The 18,323-nt window shown below is 41.4% G+C and overlaps 1 protein-coding gene across 1 annotated transcript in view; it reads left to right on the top strand.

The window, feature by feature from the left end:
• Window positions 1-18,323, top strand: part of SRP68 (signal recognition particle 68) — a 37,044-nt gene that overhangs the window by 1,458 nt on the left and 17,263 nt on the right. Inside the window, exons 2-8 of the mRNA XM_072781669.1 lie at window positions 501-567; window positions 2,899-3,012; window positions 5,484-5,679; window positions 7,347-7,429; window positions 7,909-8,018; window positions 8,380-8,462; window positions 10,276-10,416. Of these exons, the coding sequence (XP_072637770.1) occupies window positions 501-567; window positions 2,899-3,012; window positions 5,484-5,679; window positions 7,347-7,429; window positions 7,909-8,018; window positions 8,380-8,462; window positions 10,276-10,416 (794 nt within the window). The remainder of the gene's footprint in view (window positions 1-500; window positions 568-2,898; window positions 3,013-5,483; window positions 5,680-7,346; window positions 7,430-7,908; window positions 8,019-8,379; window positions 8,463-10,275; window positions 10,417-18,323) is intronic.

Genomic DNA, 18,323 nt, shown 5'->3' with positions numbered 1-18,323 from the left:
CCTCGTTTGGTTGGCATGCGCTAACCATAGGCTCATACAGGATCACAGCTGTTAAGGAAAAGTTAGATTTGGTAGATGTAGGAAGTTATGCAAATAGAGGAGTAGTACACGTCATTTTTAAACCTGAATCTGCTCGAATGAGTAAAATACTGGGTCCAGGTGTAAATCAGTGGGAACAACCCCAGCTTTATCCAGTAGTTAAAATCCAGCAACTTTTTTTTTTTAAGGTGTTGATTTAAGGAATCCTCAGTGGCTAATAACGCTCTTTTTTTAGTTTGAAAGTAACAGGTTTGGGGGAACAGTTTTTCTACTTGGTTAGCCATGTCCTGTGACAAGATAGCTATTGAAAATGATGACAAGAGATTTCAGTAGTTAATGTACGAAGTATTTCAGCAATGTTGAATGTGCTGTGGTTTGATACAAATATTGAGTAATGGGAATATGTTCATGATTTATTTGGATTCTTACCATTGTAAGTTTTTCCTTAATCTTGGCTCTAGTTCTTCAGATAATTAAGGAATCCCAGCAGCAGCATGGTTTGCGGCATGGAGATTTTCAGAGGTATAGGTTAGTATCGTGTGCAAGATGTATGCAAATTATTGTGGACTTTTCAAACTTGGTTTGCTTTTGTTAATATCCTACTTATTTTGCTGTGTCAGTTATACTTGGAAAGTTTGACTCTGAACTTATATTGAGGCCTTTTTTTTTTTTTTTTTTAAGATTTTATTTATTCATGAGAGACAGAGAAAGAGAGGCAGAGACCCAGGCAGAGGGAGAAGCAGGCTCCATGCAGGGAGCCCGACGTGGGACTTGATCCCGGAACTCCAGGATCAAGCCCTGGGCTGAAGGCGGTGCTAAACCACTGAGCCACCCGGGCTGCCTATACTGAGTCTTTAAAATGTCCTTTTCAAATTTAAAATTTCATAATGAATAAAAGCCAACTGTTTATCCATTTTGCCTCATAATATGCAGATACACTGGAGGCTTTTGCTGAAAATAGCAAACAGTTATGGTAATAATTTTTGTTAATCCTAACCATATTGTCAGTTTTTCAGTTCCTTATTTATTTTAAAGTAAGCGCTGTGCCCAACTTGGGGCTTGAATTCATGACCCCGAGATCAAGAGCCACCTGCTCCACGGAATGAGCCAGCCTGGCACCCTATATAAGGCGAATTTCTATGATATCATTATAATTTATTGGTAAACTCTGTAACAGCCTTCAAGTTGGAAAACAAATTTAATATAACTCTTAAAAATAGATGCCTAGTGTATAATATAATCCAGTATTTTGGAAGCAGAAATATCCAACCATTTCATATTGAAGATACAGGCTTTGGCTACTGAACTTTTTTTTTTTTTTTTAAGATTTTATTTATTTCTCCGTCTGCTTGTGTCTCTGCCTCTCTCTGTGTCTCTCATGAATAAATAAAAAAAAAAAAAACTTTTAAAAAATATTTATTTGAGAGAGCATGCACATGCATGCATGCAAGGAGAGGGAAAGTAGATTCCCAGTTGAGCAGGGAGCCCAACGTGGAGCTGAATCCCAGGATCCCAGGAGCCAGGGATCATGACTGACCCAAAGGCAGACGCTCAACTGGGCACCACTGGCTATAGGACTTTAAAAAGTGCTAGTAAAGAAAACACTCTACCGATTCTAAGGAGTGAGCATTGTCATAGAGGGTCCACAGTGCTGGGGCAGCATGAGCAAGGTGGAGAGTGGTAGAAAATGAACTTTTTTTTTTTTTTTTTTTAAGATTTTATTTATTTGACAGAGCACAAGTAGGGAGAGAGGGAGAAGCAGGCTCCTGGCTGAGCAGGGAGCCCAACTTGGGACTTGATCCCAGGACCCCAGAGTCATGACCTGAGCTGAAGGCAGATGCTTGACCGACTGAACCACCAGGGTACCTTAAGCCCTGGTAACTTGTGCAGATGATAGTGTAGGAGTGATGGGAAGCCATGAAAAGGTTTTAATTGGAGATTGTTACAACTTGGGTTTTTTTTGTTTGTTTTTTTTAATAAGGAAAATTTCAAAAACAGATGTAGAGCTACTGTAATGAATCCATCACTCAGTTATTACAGCGATCAGCTTTTTGCCCTCTGTTCCCTCTTTTTTTTTTTTTTAAGATTTTTAAAATTTATTCATGAGAGAGGCAAACCACTGAGCCACCTAGGGACCCCCCCCTTTTTTTTTTTTAAGTTAAGCTCCATGCCATTGTGGGGCTGGAACTCACAACCGTGAAATCAGGACCTGAGCCAAGACCAAGAGTCGGACATTTAACTGACTGAGCCACCCAGGTGGTGCCCCTGTTCCCTCTTCTCTTTAAGAAAATCTGTTTTGAAAAAAAAAAAAAAAGAAAATCTGTTTTGGGGGCACTTGGGTGGCTAAGTGGTTGAGCGTTGGCCTTTGGCTCAGGTCGTGATCCTGGGGTCCTAGGATCGAATCCCACATCAGGTTCCCAGCAGGGAGCTTGATTCTCCCTCTGTCTATGTGTCTGCCTCTCTCTGTGTGTCTCTCATGAATAAAATATTTTTTTATTGAGGGATTTTTTTTTACCATTATATTGAAGTATAATTTATATACAGAGAAGTAGAGATAAATTTTTCACAACCTGTAACTAGCAGACATTATCAGCATCCCTGAAGTCCCTGTTTTGCTCCTTCTAATCACAAACCCTTCCTCCCCAAAGGTCCCCACAACCATGACCCCTGACACTGAGATTAGGTTTGAAATGTGTTTTCGGCAACACCAGTCATACTGCCCTGCATCAGTAAATGCGAGATGGTGTGTGGTGTCTGTGGAAACCATAAGTAGAACACCTCAAACCTTTGGCCTTACTTTGTTATCAAACCTGCTGTTGCAAGTACTGTCAGCTTGCCTGAACTGTCGTTTTCTTTCAGGGGCTACTGTTCCCGTAGACAAAGACGTCTTCGGAAAACACTCAACTTCAAGATGGGGAACAGGCACAAATTTACAGGGAAAAAAGTAACTGAAGACCTTCTGACTGATAACAGGTACTGCGTGCTCCATGCTAGTTGTTAAATACTTCTTGCTAATACATGTATCAAGCACTTATGTATTAGACGCTGTGCCAGAACTCTATCTCAGGTGATGCTTCTCGCAGCTCTCTGGAATAGACACGTGTACTATTAAGTTATACGATGAGGAAACTGAGCCTCACAGAGGTTCAGTAAGGTTTTCAGGAGCTGTGCTGGAGTGCAGTTAGGACCTGATGGGGTATTGGTGAGGGTTCTGGAATGTAAGTTTCAGTGTATACTTAAATCCATGCATCTTAAATGGAATCTGTGTGTGAATTACTCCTGGAGAGTTTTGTGTTTCAGTGCTGAATATAACCATGCTTAACATTCGCAGAAGGATCAGTCTGTCAAGCAACATGTAGTAGAGGTGTCTAGGCCAGTTCCTCAGATTTCAGCCTATGGGCCAAATTGGTCCTTTTGCCATCTGTTTTGGTAAAGTGCTTTTTGTTTGTTTTGTTTTGAGTGAGCGCGCATTTGGGGGTGGGAGGGGATGAGCAGAGGGATAGGGAGAATCTTAAGCAGGTTCCACGTTTAGTGCAGAGCTGCTGTGGACTGTCTCACCACCCTGAGATCATGACCTGAGCTGAAATCAAGAGTTGGATGCTTAACCCACTGAGCCACCCAGGCGCCCCCGTGTTTGTAAAGTTTTATTGTCACACAGCCATTTATTTAGGTATTATAGCTGTTTTTTGTGCCAGAGGAGGAGGGTAGTTGTGACAGAGACCATATGGCCTATAAAACCTAAAATGTTTACTGTTGAGCTCTTTACAAAAAAATGTTTGCTGTCCCCTAATCTAAATATGTGGCCAGGACAGAGCGAGACACCATCTTGGACATAGAAGAGTTAGAGAGGCACAGTTCTTGAACCTGGTTGACTGTGATCTTGTTGAGAGATACTGGTCAAGTTCAAAACTAGGAGCATTGTAGCTGCTGTATTGTATGTCATTTACTCTTAAGAATTCTGAAGTCTTGGGCAGCCCGGGTGGCTCAGTGGTTTTAGTGCTGCCTTCAGCCCAGGGTGTGATCCTGGAGACCCAGGATCCAGTCCCACATTGGGCTCCTTGCATGGAGTTTGCTTCTCCCTCTGCCTGTGTCTCTGCCTCTCTATCTGTGTCTCTCACGAATAAATAAATAAAATATTAAAAAAAAAAAAAAGAATTCTGAAGTCTTGAAAGTTGGTTGTTTTGTTTTTTTTTAAGTAATTTCTATACCCAGCGTGGGGCCCGAACTCACAGCCCAGAGATTAAGAGTCATATGCTCTTCTGACTGAGCCAGGGAGGCGCCTGGGGGGGAGTCGGCGGGGGGGGGGGGGGGGCGTTGATTGGGAAACCAGGAAGCCAGTGTTGAGGAGGCTGGACCTTGAGGGATTTCTGAGAGGAAAGAACATTCTGTGTGAGGGAAACAGAATGCCTAGGTGTCTGAATGTATTTTAGGAATTATAATACTCTGGATGGTTGTTAGCTGCTGCTCAGGCAGTAGAGAGGCTGGGAGCTTGGTGTATGGAGGCACAGAAAACTAGAGCTTAGAGACCGTGATGGGATTCAGCAGGATGTATCAGTTAAATCTAATGAGAACAGGTTAGGAAGGATCTCTTATAGTGGGATCTTTTATTTTGAAGAGACAAGATTAAGCTGATGTTTAAGGAATATTAAGGCATTAGTTTCACAAAAGAGTCTCCAGTGGGCACCCCAGGTGGTTCAGTGGTTTAGCACCAGCTAGCCAGCTAGTGCTGCCTTCAGCCCAGGATGTGATCCTGGAGACCCAAGATCCAGTCCCACGTCAGGCTCCCTGCGTGGAGCCTGCTTCTCCCTCTGCCTGTGTCTCTGTCTCGCTCTCTCTCATGAATGAATGAATGAATAAATAAAATAAAAAAAAAAAGAGATTCTCCAGTATAACAATAAAGTGACTAATTTAATCGGTCCTTAATAAGTGCCAAACTCTGGTTTAAGCGTGTTACATGTATTATTGCATGGGAGATTGAGGCACAGAAAAGTTAGTACTTTGTCCAACATCACATAGCTAGTGACGGATGACACTGAGATTCCAATCCTGACTCTAGAACCTTTTTCTTAATCACTTCAGTATATTGCTTCTTAAGAACTTAGTTTTCAGTTGGGTTGGGATGGAAGTGACGTTTATTCTAAGATGAGGCCCAGTTGTGTGCCTGGACTGCCTCTTTGCTAAAATTGGGGTGGGGTAGGTCTGGGTTTGTCAAGTTGAGGTGGTAGCAGTGTTTTTAATGAGACGTGTCTGGTAGGTGGTTAGAAACTTGAGGTGGAGCCTGGTCAGAGATACCGATCAAATGCCATGATCAATACTGTGAGAAGAGTAGTTCTGAGGAGGAAAGCCAGGCAGGGCGTAGAGAGAAGTTGAGAGGCTGAAGCTTGTGCCTTAGGGAATATCAGAGTCTGATGCTCCTGGCATTCATCATGTTCTCTCTCATTTAGATATTTGCTTCTGGTTCTGATGGATGCTGAACGAGCCTGGAGCTATGCCATGCAGCTGAAACAGGAAGCCAACACTGAACCCCGAAAACGTTTCCACTTGTTGTCTCGCCTTCGCAAAGCTGTGAAGCATGCGGAGGAATTGGAACGCTTGTGTGAGAGCAATCGCGTGGATGCCAAGACCAAGTTAGAGGCTCAGGTCAGTGACTTAACGTCTGCTTTGCTTTATTGAGAAGATTGGAGACGTGACTTTATGGTTAAACAACATTTTCTTTCTTTTTTTTTTTTCTTTTTTCTTCTTTTTTTTTAATTTAAATTCAGTTAGCAGGGCAGCCCAGGTGGCTTAGCGGTTTACTGCCGCCTTCAGCCCAGGGCATGATCCTGGAGACCCTGGATCGAGTCCCATGTCGGGCTCCCTGCATGGAGCCTGCTTCTCCCTCTGCCTGTATCTCTGCCTCTTTCTCTCTGTGTCTCTCATGATGAATAAATAAAATCTTTTTTTTTTTATTTAGTTAACATATAGTGAATTAATTAGTTTCAGTGATTCATCAGTCTCATAATATCCAGTGCTGATTACATCACGTGCCCTCCTTAGAACAGTTTCTTAATGTTATAAATTGACGGGAGAGGAAATAACACCGTCTTGCTTTTTCAAGGCAAAGTTGTCTTCTCTTTTGTTTTTGAGCTCTTGGTTTGTTTTTGTTTTCTTCCCCCCACTTTATGTATGTATATATGTAATTTCTGCACCCAGTGTGGGCCTTCAGCTCATGACCCCAAGATCAAGAGTCACATGCTCTACCAACTGAACCAGCCAGGTGCCCTGAGCTCCTGGTTTTTAATAATCAGCTTTAACTTTTTTTTAAAAGTTCATGCATCTTTGAAAATGAAGATAAAAAGCTTGACTCTTAGATCTGGGAAGTTTACAAAATGGAACTTTTTTTTTTCAGGACTCTGCGTTTTTTAAAATTTAATTTTATTTAAATTCAATTAATTAGGGATCCTGGGTGGCGCAGCGGTTTAGTGCCTGCCTTTGGCCCAGGGCGCGATCCTGGAGACCCGGAATCGAATCCCACGTCGGGCTCCCGGTACATGGAGCCTGCTTCTCCCTCTGCCTCTGTCTCTGCCTCCCTCTCTCTCTCTCTCTCTCTCTGTGACTATCATAAATAAATAAAAATTAAAAAAAAAAATTCAACTAATTAACATATGGTGTACTATTAGTTTCAGAGAAATAAGAATTTATTTATTTTCATTTTTTTATTGGAGTTCAATTTGCCAACATATAACACTCAGTGCTCATCCCATCAAGTGCCCCCCTCAGTGCCCGTCACCCAGTCACCCCATCCCCCTGCCCACCTCCCCTTCCACTACCCCTTGTTCGTTTCCCAGAGTTAAGAGTCTCTCATGTTTTGTCACTCTCTGATTTTTCCCATTTTCTATCCTTTCCCCTATAATCCCTTTCACTATTTTTTATATTCCCCATATGAGTGAAACCATATAATGATTGTCCTTCTCCGATTGACTTAACTTCACTCAGCATAATACCCTCCAGTTCCATCCACGTCAAAGCAAATGGTGGGTATTCTTCATTTCTAATGGCTGAGTAATATTCCATTGTATATATAGACCACATCTTCTTTATCCATTCGTCTGAGAATTTTTAACTTATTTATTCATGAGAGAGACAGAGAGAGAAAGAGGCAGAGACACAGGCAGAGGGGGAGAAGAGAGAGAGGCAGACACAGGCAGAGGGAGAGGAGCAGGCTCCATGCAGGGAGCCCGGCATGGGACTCGATCCTGTGTCTCCAGGATCAGGCCCTGGGCTGAAGGCGGGCTGGATGTTGAAGTAGTTCCCTTCCCCCCTTCCAGGCTTACACGGCTTACCTCTCAGGAATGCTGCGTTTTGAACATCAAGAATGGAAAGCTGCGATTGAGGCTTTTAACAAGTGCAAGTAAGTGGTCTGATTCAAAAGCTATGGCCAGTTTCACTTGTATATAGTTCCGTTCAGGCTGCAGATCATCTGATAAGATTGTTTCTAGAGAAGTACAATTATTTATTTAAGATTTATTTATCTTAGAGTGCACGCAGGAGAGAGCACACAATGGGGAGGACAGAGGGAGAGAGAGAATCTCAAGCAGATGCCCTACTGAGTGAGGAGCCTGACATGGGGCTCAGTCTCATGACCTCAAGATCATGACCTGAGCTGAAATCAAGAGTTGGGCACCCAATCAACAGAGCTAGCTCCAGTTATTTATTTATTTTTCATTCCCTTTAGGAATATTGATTATTCTCATTCCTCCTTAGAACCATGCTAATTCTCATAATTGATAGAAGGGTCTCAAAGTGCCATGTTTTGTTTTTAGCTGATGTGTTCCCTTTTATTTTCTTAAAATAAGGCTGTTGTGAAAGCTAATGTTTCTTTCCTCACAGAACTATCTATGAGAAACTAGCCAGTGCTTTCACAGAAGAGCAGGCTGTGCTATACAACCAACGTGTGGAAGAGATCTCGCCTAATATCCGCTACTGTGCATATAACATTGGTGAGCAGAGGCTGAGTTGAGCAGAAATGGGTGGGTTGGTGGTAGTTCATCTCAGAGAGCCCTAGAGGATTTATTTAACTTTTAGGCTTTCCTTGTCCCTGCCTCCATCCTTGGCATGGGTTTTGGCTGATGAGAAAAGTAGAGCTGTCGAAGTCAGCCCAGCTTAAAATCACAGAATGCAGTTCCTTTGCTTTGTTTCCATCATGCCAAGTTCTGTACTCCTCAGGAGCTTTGTAAAGGGACTTGGGGTTCACCAAAACTTGCTTCTGCAAGGGGAAGAGCTCAGATTTGAATCTAGTGGTTCTTGAGAGAACAGACCAGACCCTTGAGGATTTCCACTCAATAGCTTTCTCTTTCTCAGGGGACCAGTCAGCTATCAATGAACTCATGCAGATGAGATTGAGGTCTGGAGGCACTGAGGGTCTCCTGGCTGAAAAATTGGAGGTAATGTAGTCTGTACATTTTTGTGAACTCTTTGGTTTAAAAAAATCCAGAAAAAGAAGTAATCCATAATCTCAATACTTAGCATAATTACTATTAATATGTGTATATTTCTATCCCTGTTTTTTTTTTTTTTTTTTAAGATTTTATTCATTTATTTGGTGGGCTGGGGGATGGAGCACACAAGCAGGGGGAGCAGCAGGTAGTGGGAGAGGGGGAGCCAACTCCCCGCTGAACAGGGAGCCTGATGTGGAGCTCCGTCCCAGGACCCTGGGGTCACAACCTGAGCCAAAGACTCAACCAACTGAGCCACCCAGACGCCCCATAGATCCATGTATTTTTAATTAAAACCTTTTTCATTTAATATTGTATTCAATTTTTTATCTCACTTATTTTCTAAGCAAGTAATGTAGGCAAATTAAAAAAGGAAATACAAAAGGTAGGGGAGAACTAAATGGTAAAATCAGAGGTAACCATTACATACGTGTGTATGTGTATGTATGATTTTATTGGTTTATTTAGAACGAGAAAGAGCCCAGGTGGGGGAAAGGGCAGAGGGAGAAGGGGAGCAAGAAGCCCGAGCAGACTCCCTGCTGAGTGCAGAGCCTGACTCAGGGCTCAATCCCACAACCCTGAGACCACACAACCTGAGACAAAACAGTCAGATGCCTAACCGACTCAACCACTCAGGCACCCTGAAAAGGCATATATTTTCTAAATGGGATCTCAGTATAGTGTTTAATAATGTGTTTTTTAAATATAATATCCCAAGTATTTTTTTTTCACTTCAGTAAATATTCCTACACTGTCATATCTTGATAGCCACGTGGTACTCTTGTATTGAAGTCGGCTTCACATGAGCACTTTGCTGTTGTTAAGTGATAAATAGTATTACTGTGAATATCCTTCTTGTACACATTTTTAGTTATTTCCTTAGGATACGTTCTTAAACGTTGCATTGAATATTTTGGGAGCTTTTGATTCATAGTGATAAATTTCTTTAGATTTCTCTTAATTCAGGACATCTGGTTGGCTTAGCAGTTGGGCGTCTGCCTTTGGCTCAGGGTATGATCCCAGAGTCCCGGGATCAAGTCCCACACACATCAAGCTTCCTGAATGGAGCTTGCTATTCCCTCTGCATGTTTCTCTCTCTCTCTCTCTCTCTCTCTCTCTCTCATGAATAAATAAATAAATAAAATCTTAAAAAAAAAGATTTCTCCTGATTCACATTTCTGCTTGCAATATATACAAGTATGTTTTTTTCTTACACTCTTACCAAAGCTTAGTGTTGCTTTTTTTATTTAATTTTTTTAAGTTAAAAAATTTTTTTTATCATTATTTTTTTAAGTAGTCTCCACATCCAACTTGAACTCACTACCCCGATGCCAAGAATAACATGGGCACTGAACCAGCCAGGTGCCCCAATGTCGCTGTTTTAAATTTTCTGTTGTGTCCTTTTCATGTTTGAATTTCTATAAATTAGGATAAATGATACACCAAGGAGGGATTTATTTATTTATTTAAGATTGTATTTATTTATTCATGAGAGGCAGGGGGGCGGGGCAGAGACATAGGCAGAGGGAGAAGCAGGCTACATGCAGGGCAGCCTGATGTGGGACTTGATCCCAGGACTCCAGGATCACAACCTGAACCAAAGGCAGACGGTCAATCACTGAGCCACCCAGGTGCCCCACCAAGGAGGAATTTAAATACCATTTATATATACTAGTATATAAGGTGTAATATGTTGGTTATAGAAAGAGACCACTTTCACCATCAACAATTAAAGCTTTGACTTCTGAAAACTATTTTCCAGGCATTGATCACTCAGACTCGGGCCAAACAGGCAGCCACCATGAGCGAAGTGGAATGGAGAGGGAGAACGGTTCCAGTGAAGATTGACAAAGTGAGGATCTTTTTGTTGGGATTGGCTGATAACGAAGCAGCCATTGCCCAGGTAAGGAGCAGCTGCCCGTTCTGTCATCCATATATGTTTGAAGTTGTCCTTGTGTGCTTAAGGTGTAGATGGGTGTTCATTTCTCACAAAACAAAAACTTGTCTTAATGCTATTTGGGATTTGGTCACCAAATTATTGTAAAGGCTGAGCTCATAGAAGAGTTGTTGCATTTAGAGGGCAAAGAAATTGGCAGTGGCACTCCTAGACATGGACATAGAAATGGGAGTGGTGAGAGGCTGGCTTAATGGAAGGGGTCCTGTCGGGCCCAGCAGGTGGTGCAGCAGCTTAACTGTTGCTGTCTGACCTCTTGTCCTAGCCTTCTATCCCTAAAGGGGCCCCCCTTATTCCTGAGCAGTTTCAGAAGAGCCTGGCTAAGCCAGAATATCTTGTTTGACATGTGGCATTTACGTAACATTCATACAAAGCGGTACTACTTGATGTTGCTTACTGACTTGTTACCTGTTCATGGGTATGAACACCTGAGTTTCAAAAGATGAGAGACCCGGGTAATCTTGGTTTGTACAAAGTAGACCGAGACAAAAGCACTTTTTGGATCTCTTCCTTGAGGTGAAAAGCATCTAAAGAAAACCCCTGGCTGCTGAGCATATCTGCAGGCTCCCCATGAACCAGGGGCATTTCCTGACACTTCACAGTAAGCTGTTGTACCCTGAGTAATTTGTATGTGGGAGTGCTTTCTTTGTTAGTTGTGCTCATGAGTTGTTTTAAGCACCCAAACTTTTCAGTGACTTGTTCTGAAGTAGCTACACTGGGTTGAGGACACTTCAGCAGTGGAAGAGCAGAGCTGCCATCAGTGACAGTGGGACAGGAGTTCTGGCTGCAGTCAGAGTTGGGGGAGGCCCAGGGAGCACATAAATAGGGGGCTCCTTAGGAATGGGGCCACAGACATATATTAAAGGACAAGGAAAATTAACATTTATTAATTTTAAAAAGTTATTTAGCTTAAAGTTTAGAAAAGGTAAGTGTTTTTAAGAGATCAGCTGATAGTCCCACTTCCCATATACTTTCATTGATGTTACATTGTGCTGATAAAAAGGACAAGACTGGATTTCCTTTTAGTCTTCATATTCATAAGAGGTGTTACGTATTTTTTCACTTGTTGAAATCATACCTCAATACACTTTTTTTTTTTAAGATTCCATTCACCCATTCATAGAGACAGAGAGAGAGAGAGAGAGGCAGAGACACAGGCAGAGGGAGAAGCAGGCATCATACAGAGAGCCTGATGTGGGACTCGATCCAGGGTCACGCCGCTGCGCCACCAGGGCTGCCCCCTCAATACACTTTTGAATCCTGTTTTACTTATCATGTTGTAAGGATTTTCCATGGGCTTACGTATCAATTCACAAACTTTAAGAATATGCCGTGGCTACCTGGACAGAAACACCACAGAGATGAACAAAGGAGGGTCACGGTCCTCCTTAATGTCCTAGATACGCTGCTTAAAGCTTTTGTGTTTTGACATTTTTAACCCTATGGGGTAGGTGATACTCTCATTGTACAGATGGGAAAATAGGTCTCAGAGAGACTGTATAACTTGTACACAGCCATACATGTCTGATAGAAGGGAGTGCTTGCCTGTAAACCATACCCTTTTGACTCCAAAGAGTGCATATTCCTTGAAATTTTCCACATATCAGGAAGACTAGTAACAGGATCATTTTACTTGAATAGTTAATGTAATCTTAATTAATGTAATCTTATAATACATGGTACACACAAGCAGAGTCCTGGGCCTTGGGAAAGACTGAATGAGCAGAATGTTAATTGAAAAATAGTCCCTGGGAAGGAATCCTCTCCAATTCAGTAGATTAGTGGGGGTAGGGGAGTTTCCCACATGGGAAGAGAAGGTTTAGTGGTGTTTTGTCTGAATTTATCTTTTTCCTGTTTTGTATGCATAATTAGAAAATGAAGACCCATATGGGGGAGATCTTTTTACCTTATTCGTAAAACCAGCTTGAGCAAAATTAGCTGAAGTGAAAGCATTTTACAACTGCATGTGAAGCCATTGCTTCTAAAATTGAAGGTCATGGGCAGCCCGGGTAGCTCAGCAGTTTAGTGCCGCCTTCAGCCCAGGGCCTGATCTTGGAGACCCAGGATCAAGTCCCACGTTGGGCTCCCTGCATGGAGCCTGCTTCTCCCTCTGCCTGTGTCTCTGCCTCTGTGTGTGTGTGTGTGTCTCTCATGAATAAATAAATAGAATCTTAAAAAAAATAATAAAATAATAAAATTGAAGGTCATTTCAAGCATGTGATGACTAGTTGAGCTTTGTGTACATTTTTAAAGGGATTACTCTCAAATTTGATTTTTAGTATATTTGAAGGGTTGACTTCTTGGTCTTCAGATCATAGTGTTTTGTTTTTTTTTTTAATAGGTTTTATGTATTTGAGAGAGAGAGCATGCACATGCAAGAGGGAGAGAGGGAAGGAGCACATGTATGTGGGCAGGGAAATATACAGAGGGAAAGGGACAATCAGACTCCCTGCTGAGCAAGGAGCCCTATGTGGGGCTGGATCCTAAGACCCTGGAACCGTGACCTGAGCCGAAGACAGATACTTGACTAAGTCACCCAGGCGCCACCACCCCCCTTTAAAAAATTTTATTTATTGAGAAAGCATACTCGGGTGAGGGAGTAGAGGGAAAGGGAGAGAAAAATCTCAAGCAGACTCCCCACTGAATGAGGAGCCTGACTTGGGGCTCAGTCTCACAACCCCAAGGTCATGACCTGAACTGAAACCAAGAGTTGGACGCCCAACTCACTGAGCCACCCAGGTATCTCATAGCTGCTGCTGCTTTTTTTTTTTTTTTTTTTAAATAGCTGCTGCTTCTGAAGCAGTTTAAGATTGGCCAAAATTGGGCTGCCTGGGTGGCTCAACATCTTGAATAGATTTAAAAAAAAAATACAGTTGACTCTTGAACAGCACAGGTTTGAACTATGCAGGTCCACTTATAGGTGGAATTTTTTGATAATACAATACTGTGAATGTATTTTTCATATGATTTTCTTAATGTTTTCTCTCCTTTAGCATACTTTATTATGAGAATATAGTATATAACATAGATTATAGAATCTAGTATGTATCAGAAGGGAGGTGGGTGGACCGGATGGGAAAAGAGTACACTGATAAAAAAAAAATAAAATGAAATTATTTAAAAAAAAAGAAAAAGGACATAAACTCAAGGCCTCACTCCCCAGAGATTTTGATTTAGTAAGTCTGAGTTGGGGCCTAAGAATTTGCTTTTTGGGGATCCCTGGGTGGCTCAGCAGTTTAGCGCCTGCCTTTAGCCCAGGGCATGATCCTGGAGTCCCGGGATCGAGTCCCACATTGGGCTTCCTGCATGGAGCCTGCTTCTCCCTTTGCCTATGTCTGTCTGTCTGTCTGTCTCTCTCTCTCTCTCTGTGTGTGTCTTTCATGAATAAATAAATAAAATCTTAAAAAAAAAATTGCTTTTCTTGTAAGCTCCCAAATGATGTTAATTCTGTTGGTCCCAGGACCGTGCTTTGAATAGTTCTACAAATCTTAATTATTTTATTTATTAGGTATTTGTGGAAAGATGAAAGAAAGTTAAAAGGCTTTGGCAAGCAAAAAGGGGGGAGAAAAGAATACAGTATATATAATAGACATGACACACAAAGTATGCATCAGTCCACTGTTATTGGTGAGGCTTCCTGTCAATAGGCTATTAGTAGTTAGGTTTTTGGGGAGTCAGATGTTAATACTCAGATCTTCGGCTGTGCCAGGGGTCTATGCCCCTAACCCCCACATTGTTGAAGAGTCAGCTGTACTCAGAGTCAGTCATCTCAGTACAGCTGCTGCTAGTTCTGTGTTCTCACCTCATCATAGTGTTTGTGTTTATATTGTCAAGTATATTCTATTTAGTACCTATCTTTAATATATACAGATAATGGCAAGTGTACTTGTTTAAATGCTGTTTAATCAAAATACACCTATTGGCATTTGGATTCTATACAGGTTTTAAGTAAATGTAAATTATGGTACAGTGAAAATTTTATAGATGGATTTTTCCATATTTTTGATTACTATTGTAGAATAAATTACCTAAAATGAAAATACTGCATAGACTTAGAAACACATATGTATGTTATACTGTATCATATATATTTATATATTATATTCATATAAATATATGTTATATTTATGTTATGCTGTATCATATATGTTTATATATTATATTCATATAAATATATATTATATATTAACATATAAATATTTATTATTTTAAGGAGAGAGAAAACAAGTGTGGGTAGTGGGGGCAGAGGGAGAGAGAACATCTTTTTTTTTTTTTTTTTTTTTTTAAGATCTTATTTATTTATTCATGAGAGATACAGAGAGAGAGAGGCAGAGACAGAGGCAGAGGGAGAAGCAGGCTCCATGCAGGGAGCCCGATGTGGGACTTGATCCCGGGTCTCCAGGATCATGCCCTGGGCTGAAGGTGGTGCTAAGCCACTGAGCCACCCGGGCTTCCCAAAAGAGAACATCTTAAGCAGGCTCCACACCCAGCTTAGAGCCCAATATGGAACCTGATCTCATGAGCCTGAGATCATGACCTGAACCAAAATCAAGAGTCGAATGCCTCACCAACTGAGTCACCCAGGTGCCTCTAAAAAACATATATTTGATCTTTTTTCTGATTGAATAAAGTTATTTAAATTAAGACTTTTCAATATTTTTTTTTAACATTTTATTAGAGAGCATGAACAAGGCAGGGTGGGGCAGAGGGAGAGAGAGAAACAGACTGTGTGCTGAGCTCGGAGCCTGATGCAGGGCTCAGTCCCTGGACCTGAGATTCATGACCTGAGCTAAAGGCAGACACCCAACCGACTAAGGCACCCAGGTGCTCCTTCAATTTTTTTTAGGATTAGAAAGAGAGAGAGCATGAGCAGTGGGTAGGGGCAGAGGGAGTGGATGAAGCCGACTTGTTCTGAGTGGAGAGCCTGATGTGGGGCCTGATCCCAGGACTCCAAGATCATGACCTGAGCTGAAGGCAGACTCTTCGCCAACTGAGCCACCCAGGTGCCCTAAGAATTTTCAGTCTTGATTTAATAGAGAAATGTTTTTTTGTTTTTGTTTTTGTTTTTGTTTTTTAGATTTTATTTATTTGAGAAAGAGTGTGCCGAAGTAGGGAGGGGGAGAAGCAGGCTCCCCACTAAGCAGGGAGCCAGATTCTTGGATGTGGGACTTGATCCCAGGACCCTCAGATCATGACCTGACCTAAAGGCAGATGCTTAACCGACTGAGCCACCCAAAGGCCCCAGAAAATGTTTATTTTAAAGTTCTGTTAATTAAGTACTTGCCCAAAAAAAGTGAAATGGAAAGAGAGCAAAAGAATCTCCGTGTATTTGGTAGTTTGGGTTTTTTCTTCACATGCTTTGTTTTATCATGGTACTTAAGGTCCTTATCAAGAAGACCATCCTTCAATAAGTAGTTCTTTGAAGTAATATAAAGGCTTAGTAATGAAGGTGATACATTTTTGTGTTTTACTATTTTCTGAAGATCTCCAGCATTCACTTAAGCCCATTACCCTCTGTCTTACTAACATTGCTGAAGTTACTACATTTAAAAACATACGAGTACTTCTGCACACGAGGAAAAGAGTCCTTCCCACTGGATGTGTTTTATTTAGTTCCATGGAGACCTGGTCCAAGATTTTATTTTGACGGTAGGTAAGGATCAGTAGCCCAGGTTTCTTGCCCCGGCTTCTGCAGGCTTTTACTGCTAAAGGTAGCTGCGCCTCAGTCAGATAGGGGCACTAGGAAACCTGACATCAGGCTTGCCCTGTGCCTGTGAAAATTTTGATGGGCAAGTACGCTGGGAATGGTGTATGGGTTTGTAATTGCTGTTCCATGGGATACAGTGGCATGTGTGAAGGATGTCAGAAAGCAGAGGTTTAGAAGGAGCCATATGATGACAGTTTCACATTTTTGAGTTTGAGAGTAAGGGCTGAAGAGGGAAGAGTATTTGAAGGCTCACATGGTGAATTACATTGATTAACTTTCTGTGTTAAATTTGCATACCTGAGATAACCCCACTTAGTTATGGTATATTATTGTATTTTTATATATAGCTGGATTTCATTTGCTAATATTTGAGAATTTTGCATCTATTTTCATGGCTTATAAGTTTCTTATAATGCCTTTTTTCAGGGTTTGGTATCAGGGTTATACACACCTCATAAAACAAGTTTGGAGATTTTCCTTGTTTCTAAAAAGAGTTTAGGTAATATCAGTATTTTTCTTTCTCAAATGTGTGTTATAATTCACCTGTGAAACTATTGAGCCTGGAGTTTTCTTTGTAGGAAGGGTTTTTGTGGAGGAGGGGTGGATGGGATATAATTGTCAGAAACTTAGTTCAGGTGTACAGCATAATGATTTGATGTTTATGGGAAAGTTTTTAATTTTTGTTTTTGCTTGTTTTATTTATTTTTTTTTTTTTTTAATTTTTATTTATTTATGATAGTCACAGAGAGAGAGAGAGAGGCAGAGACACAGGCAGAGGGAGAAGCAGGCTCCATGCACCGGGAGCCCGATGTGGGATTTGATCCCGGGTCTCCAGGATCGCGCCCTGGGCCAAAGGCAGGCGCCAAACCGCTGCGCCACCCAGGGATCCCTTTTGCTTGTTTTAAACAAAGGTAATTCCTTAATGAGATAAAGAGCTACTCAGATTTTGTTTCATCTTGTGTTTTTTGGATGAATCGTCTTAGGAGGAATGTCATGTACATGTTGAATTTACTGACATAAAGTATATAATATTCCTTATCATTTCAGTGAAGTACCTAGTTAATGTGTTGATTGCAGTGAATAGAGTTATCTCTGGTTGTTAAGGATCTTACAGTGCATTCAGGTTGCTTCTGAGTATGAGATCTTTAAATAATGTGGTAGATATAAAAGATGTAGATCAAACAAAACGTGTGTCGTAGGGAATTCCAGTAAGGTTTTAACCTTGAAACAGTTCAGTGCCTAATGTCCTATACACACAGTTATCAAATCTAGTTGGTAAGTAAAATAATTCAAGTGTAGTATGAAATAAAGTTTAGTTAAATCCTTAGAAGTCGGGTCTAGCAGTATAGCTGATTAAATGTCTATTGAATTAAGTTAACCATGGGTTATTAACTGGGGAAAATGCCCTTGGCCATTTGAGGTTAATCCCAAGAAGAACCATGTGCCCCTTGGTGCCACTGCCAGATTATTTGGCTGGATATCACACAAGTCTTCACCATCTTGCCTGTTCTGATTGTATGGTGTTGGTACCTGCCCTGGGAACCAAGAGCTATGCCTTAGAGATGCAGGGTTCTTAATTTCAGTCTTTCTTTTTTTTCTTTTTAAATATTTTATTTATTTATTTTTAAAGATTTTAATTTACTTACTTGAGGGGGTGGAGAGAGCATGACTTTGGGGAGGGGCAGAGGGAGAATCAGACTCCCCACTGAGCAGGGAGCCTGACATGGGGCTCTGAACCCAAGACCCTGAGATTACTTAGTTTTGTTTTTGTTTTTTTTTTTTTTTTTTTTAAGATTTTATTTATTTATTCATGAGAGACACAGAGGCAGAGACACAGGCACAGGCAGAAGCAGGCTCCATGCAAGGAGCCCAGTGTGTGACTCGATCCCGGGAACTCAGGATCACACCCTGAGCCAAAGGCAGACACTCAACCACTGAGCCACCTTGGCGCCCCTAAAGATTTTATTTTTAAGTAATCTCTACACCCAACATGGGGCTTGAACCCACAACGAGATCAAGAGTCACACACTCCACCGACTAAGCCAGCCAGGTACCCCTTCATATTAACCTAGCTGGTGTGGGTATTGCCCCCCTCTGGGAACTAGGATGCAAGAATTCGGTAGACCTAGTTTATGCCTGTTTGTAGAGG

This window comes from Canis lupus, chromosome 16 (genome assembly GCF_048164855.1).
Source record: "Canis lupus baileyi chromosome 16, mCanLup2.hap1, whole genome shotgun sequence".
Lineage (NCBI taxonomy): Eukaryota > Metazoa > Chordata > Mammalia > Carnivora > Canidae > Canis > Canis lupus.
Note: the sequence above shows the minus strand (reverse complement) of the source record. Positions and strands in the feature narration are given on the sequence as shown.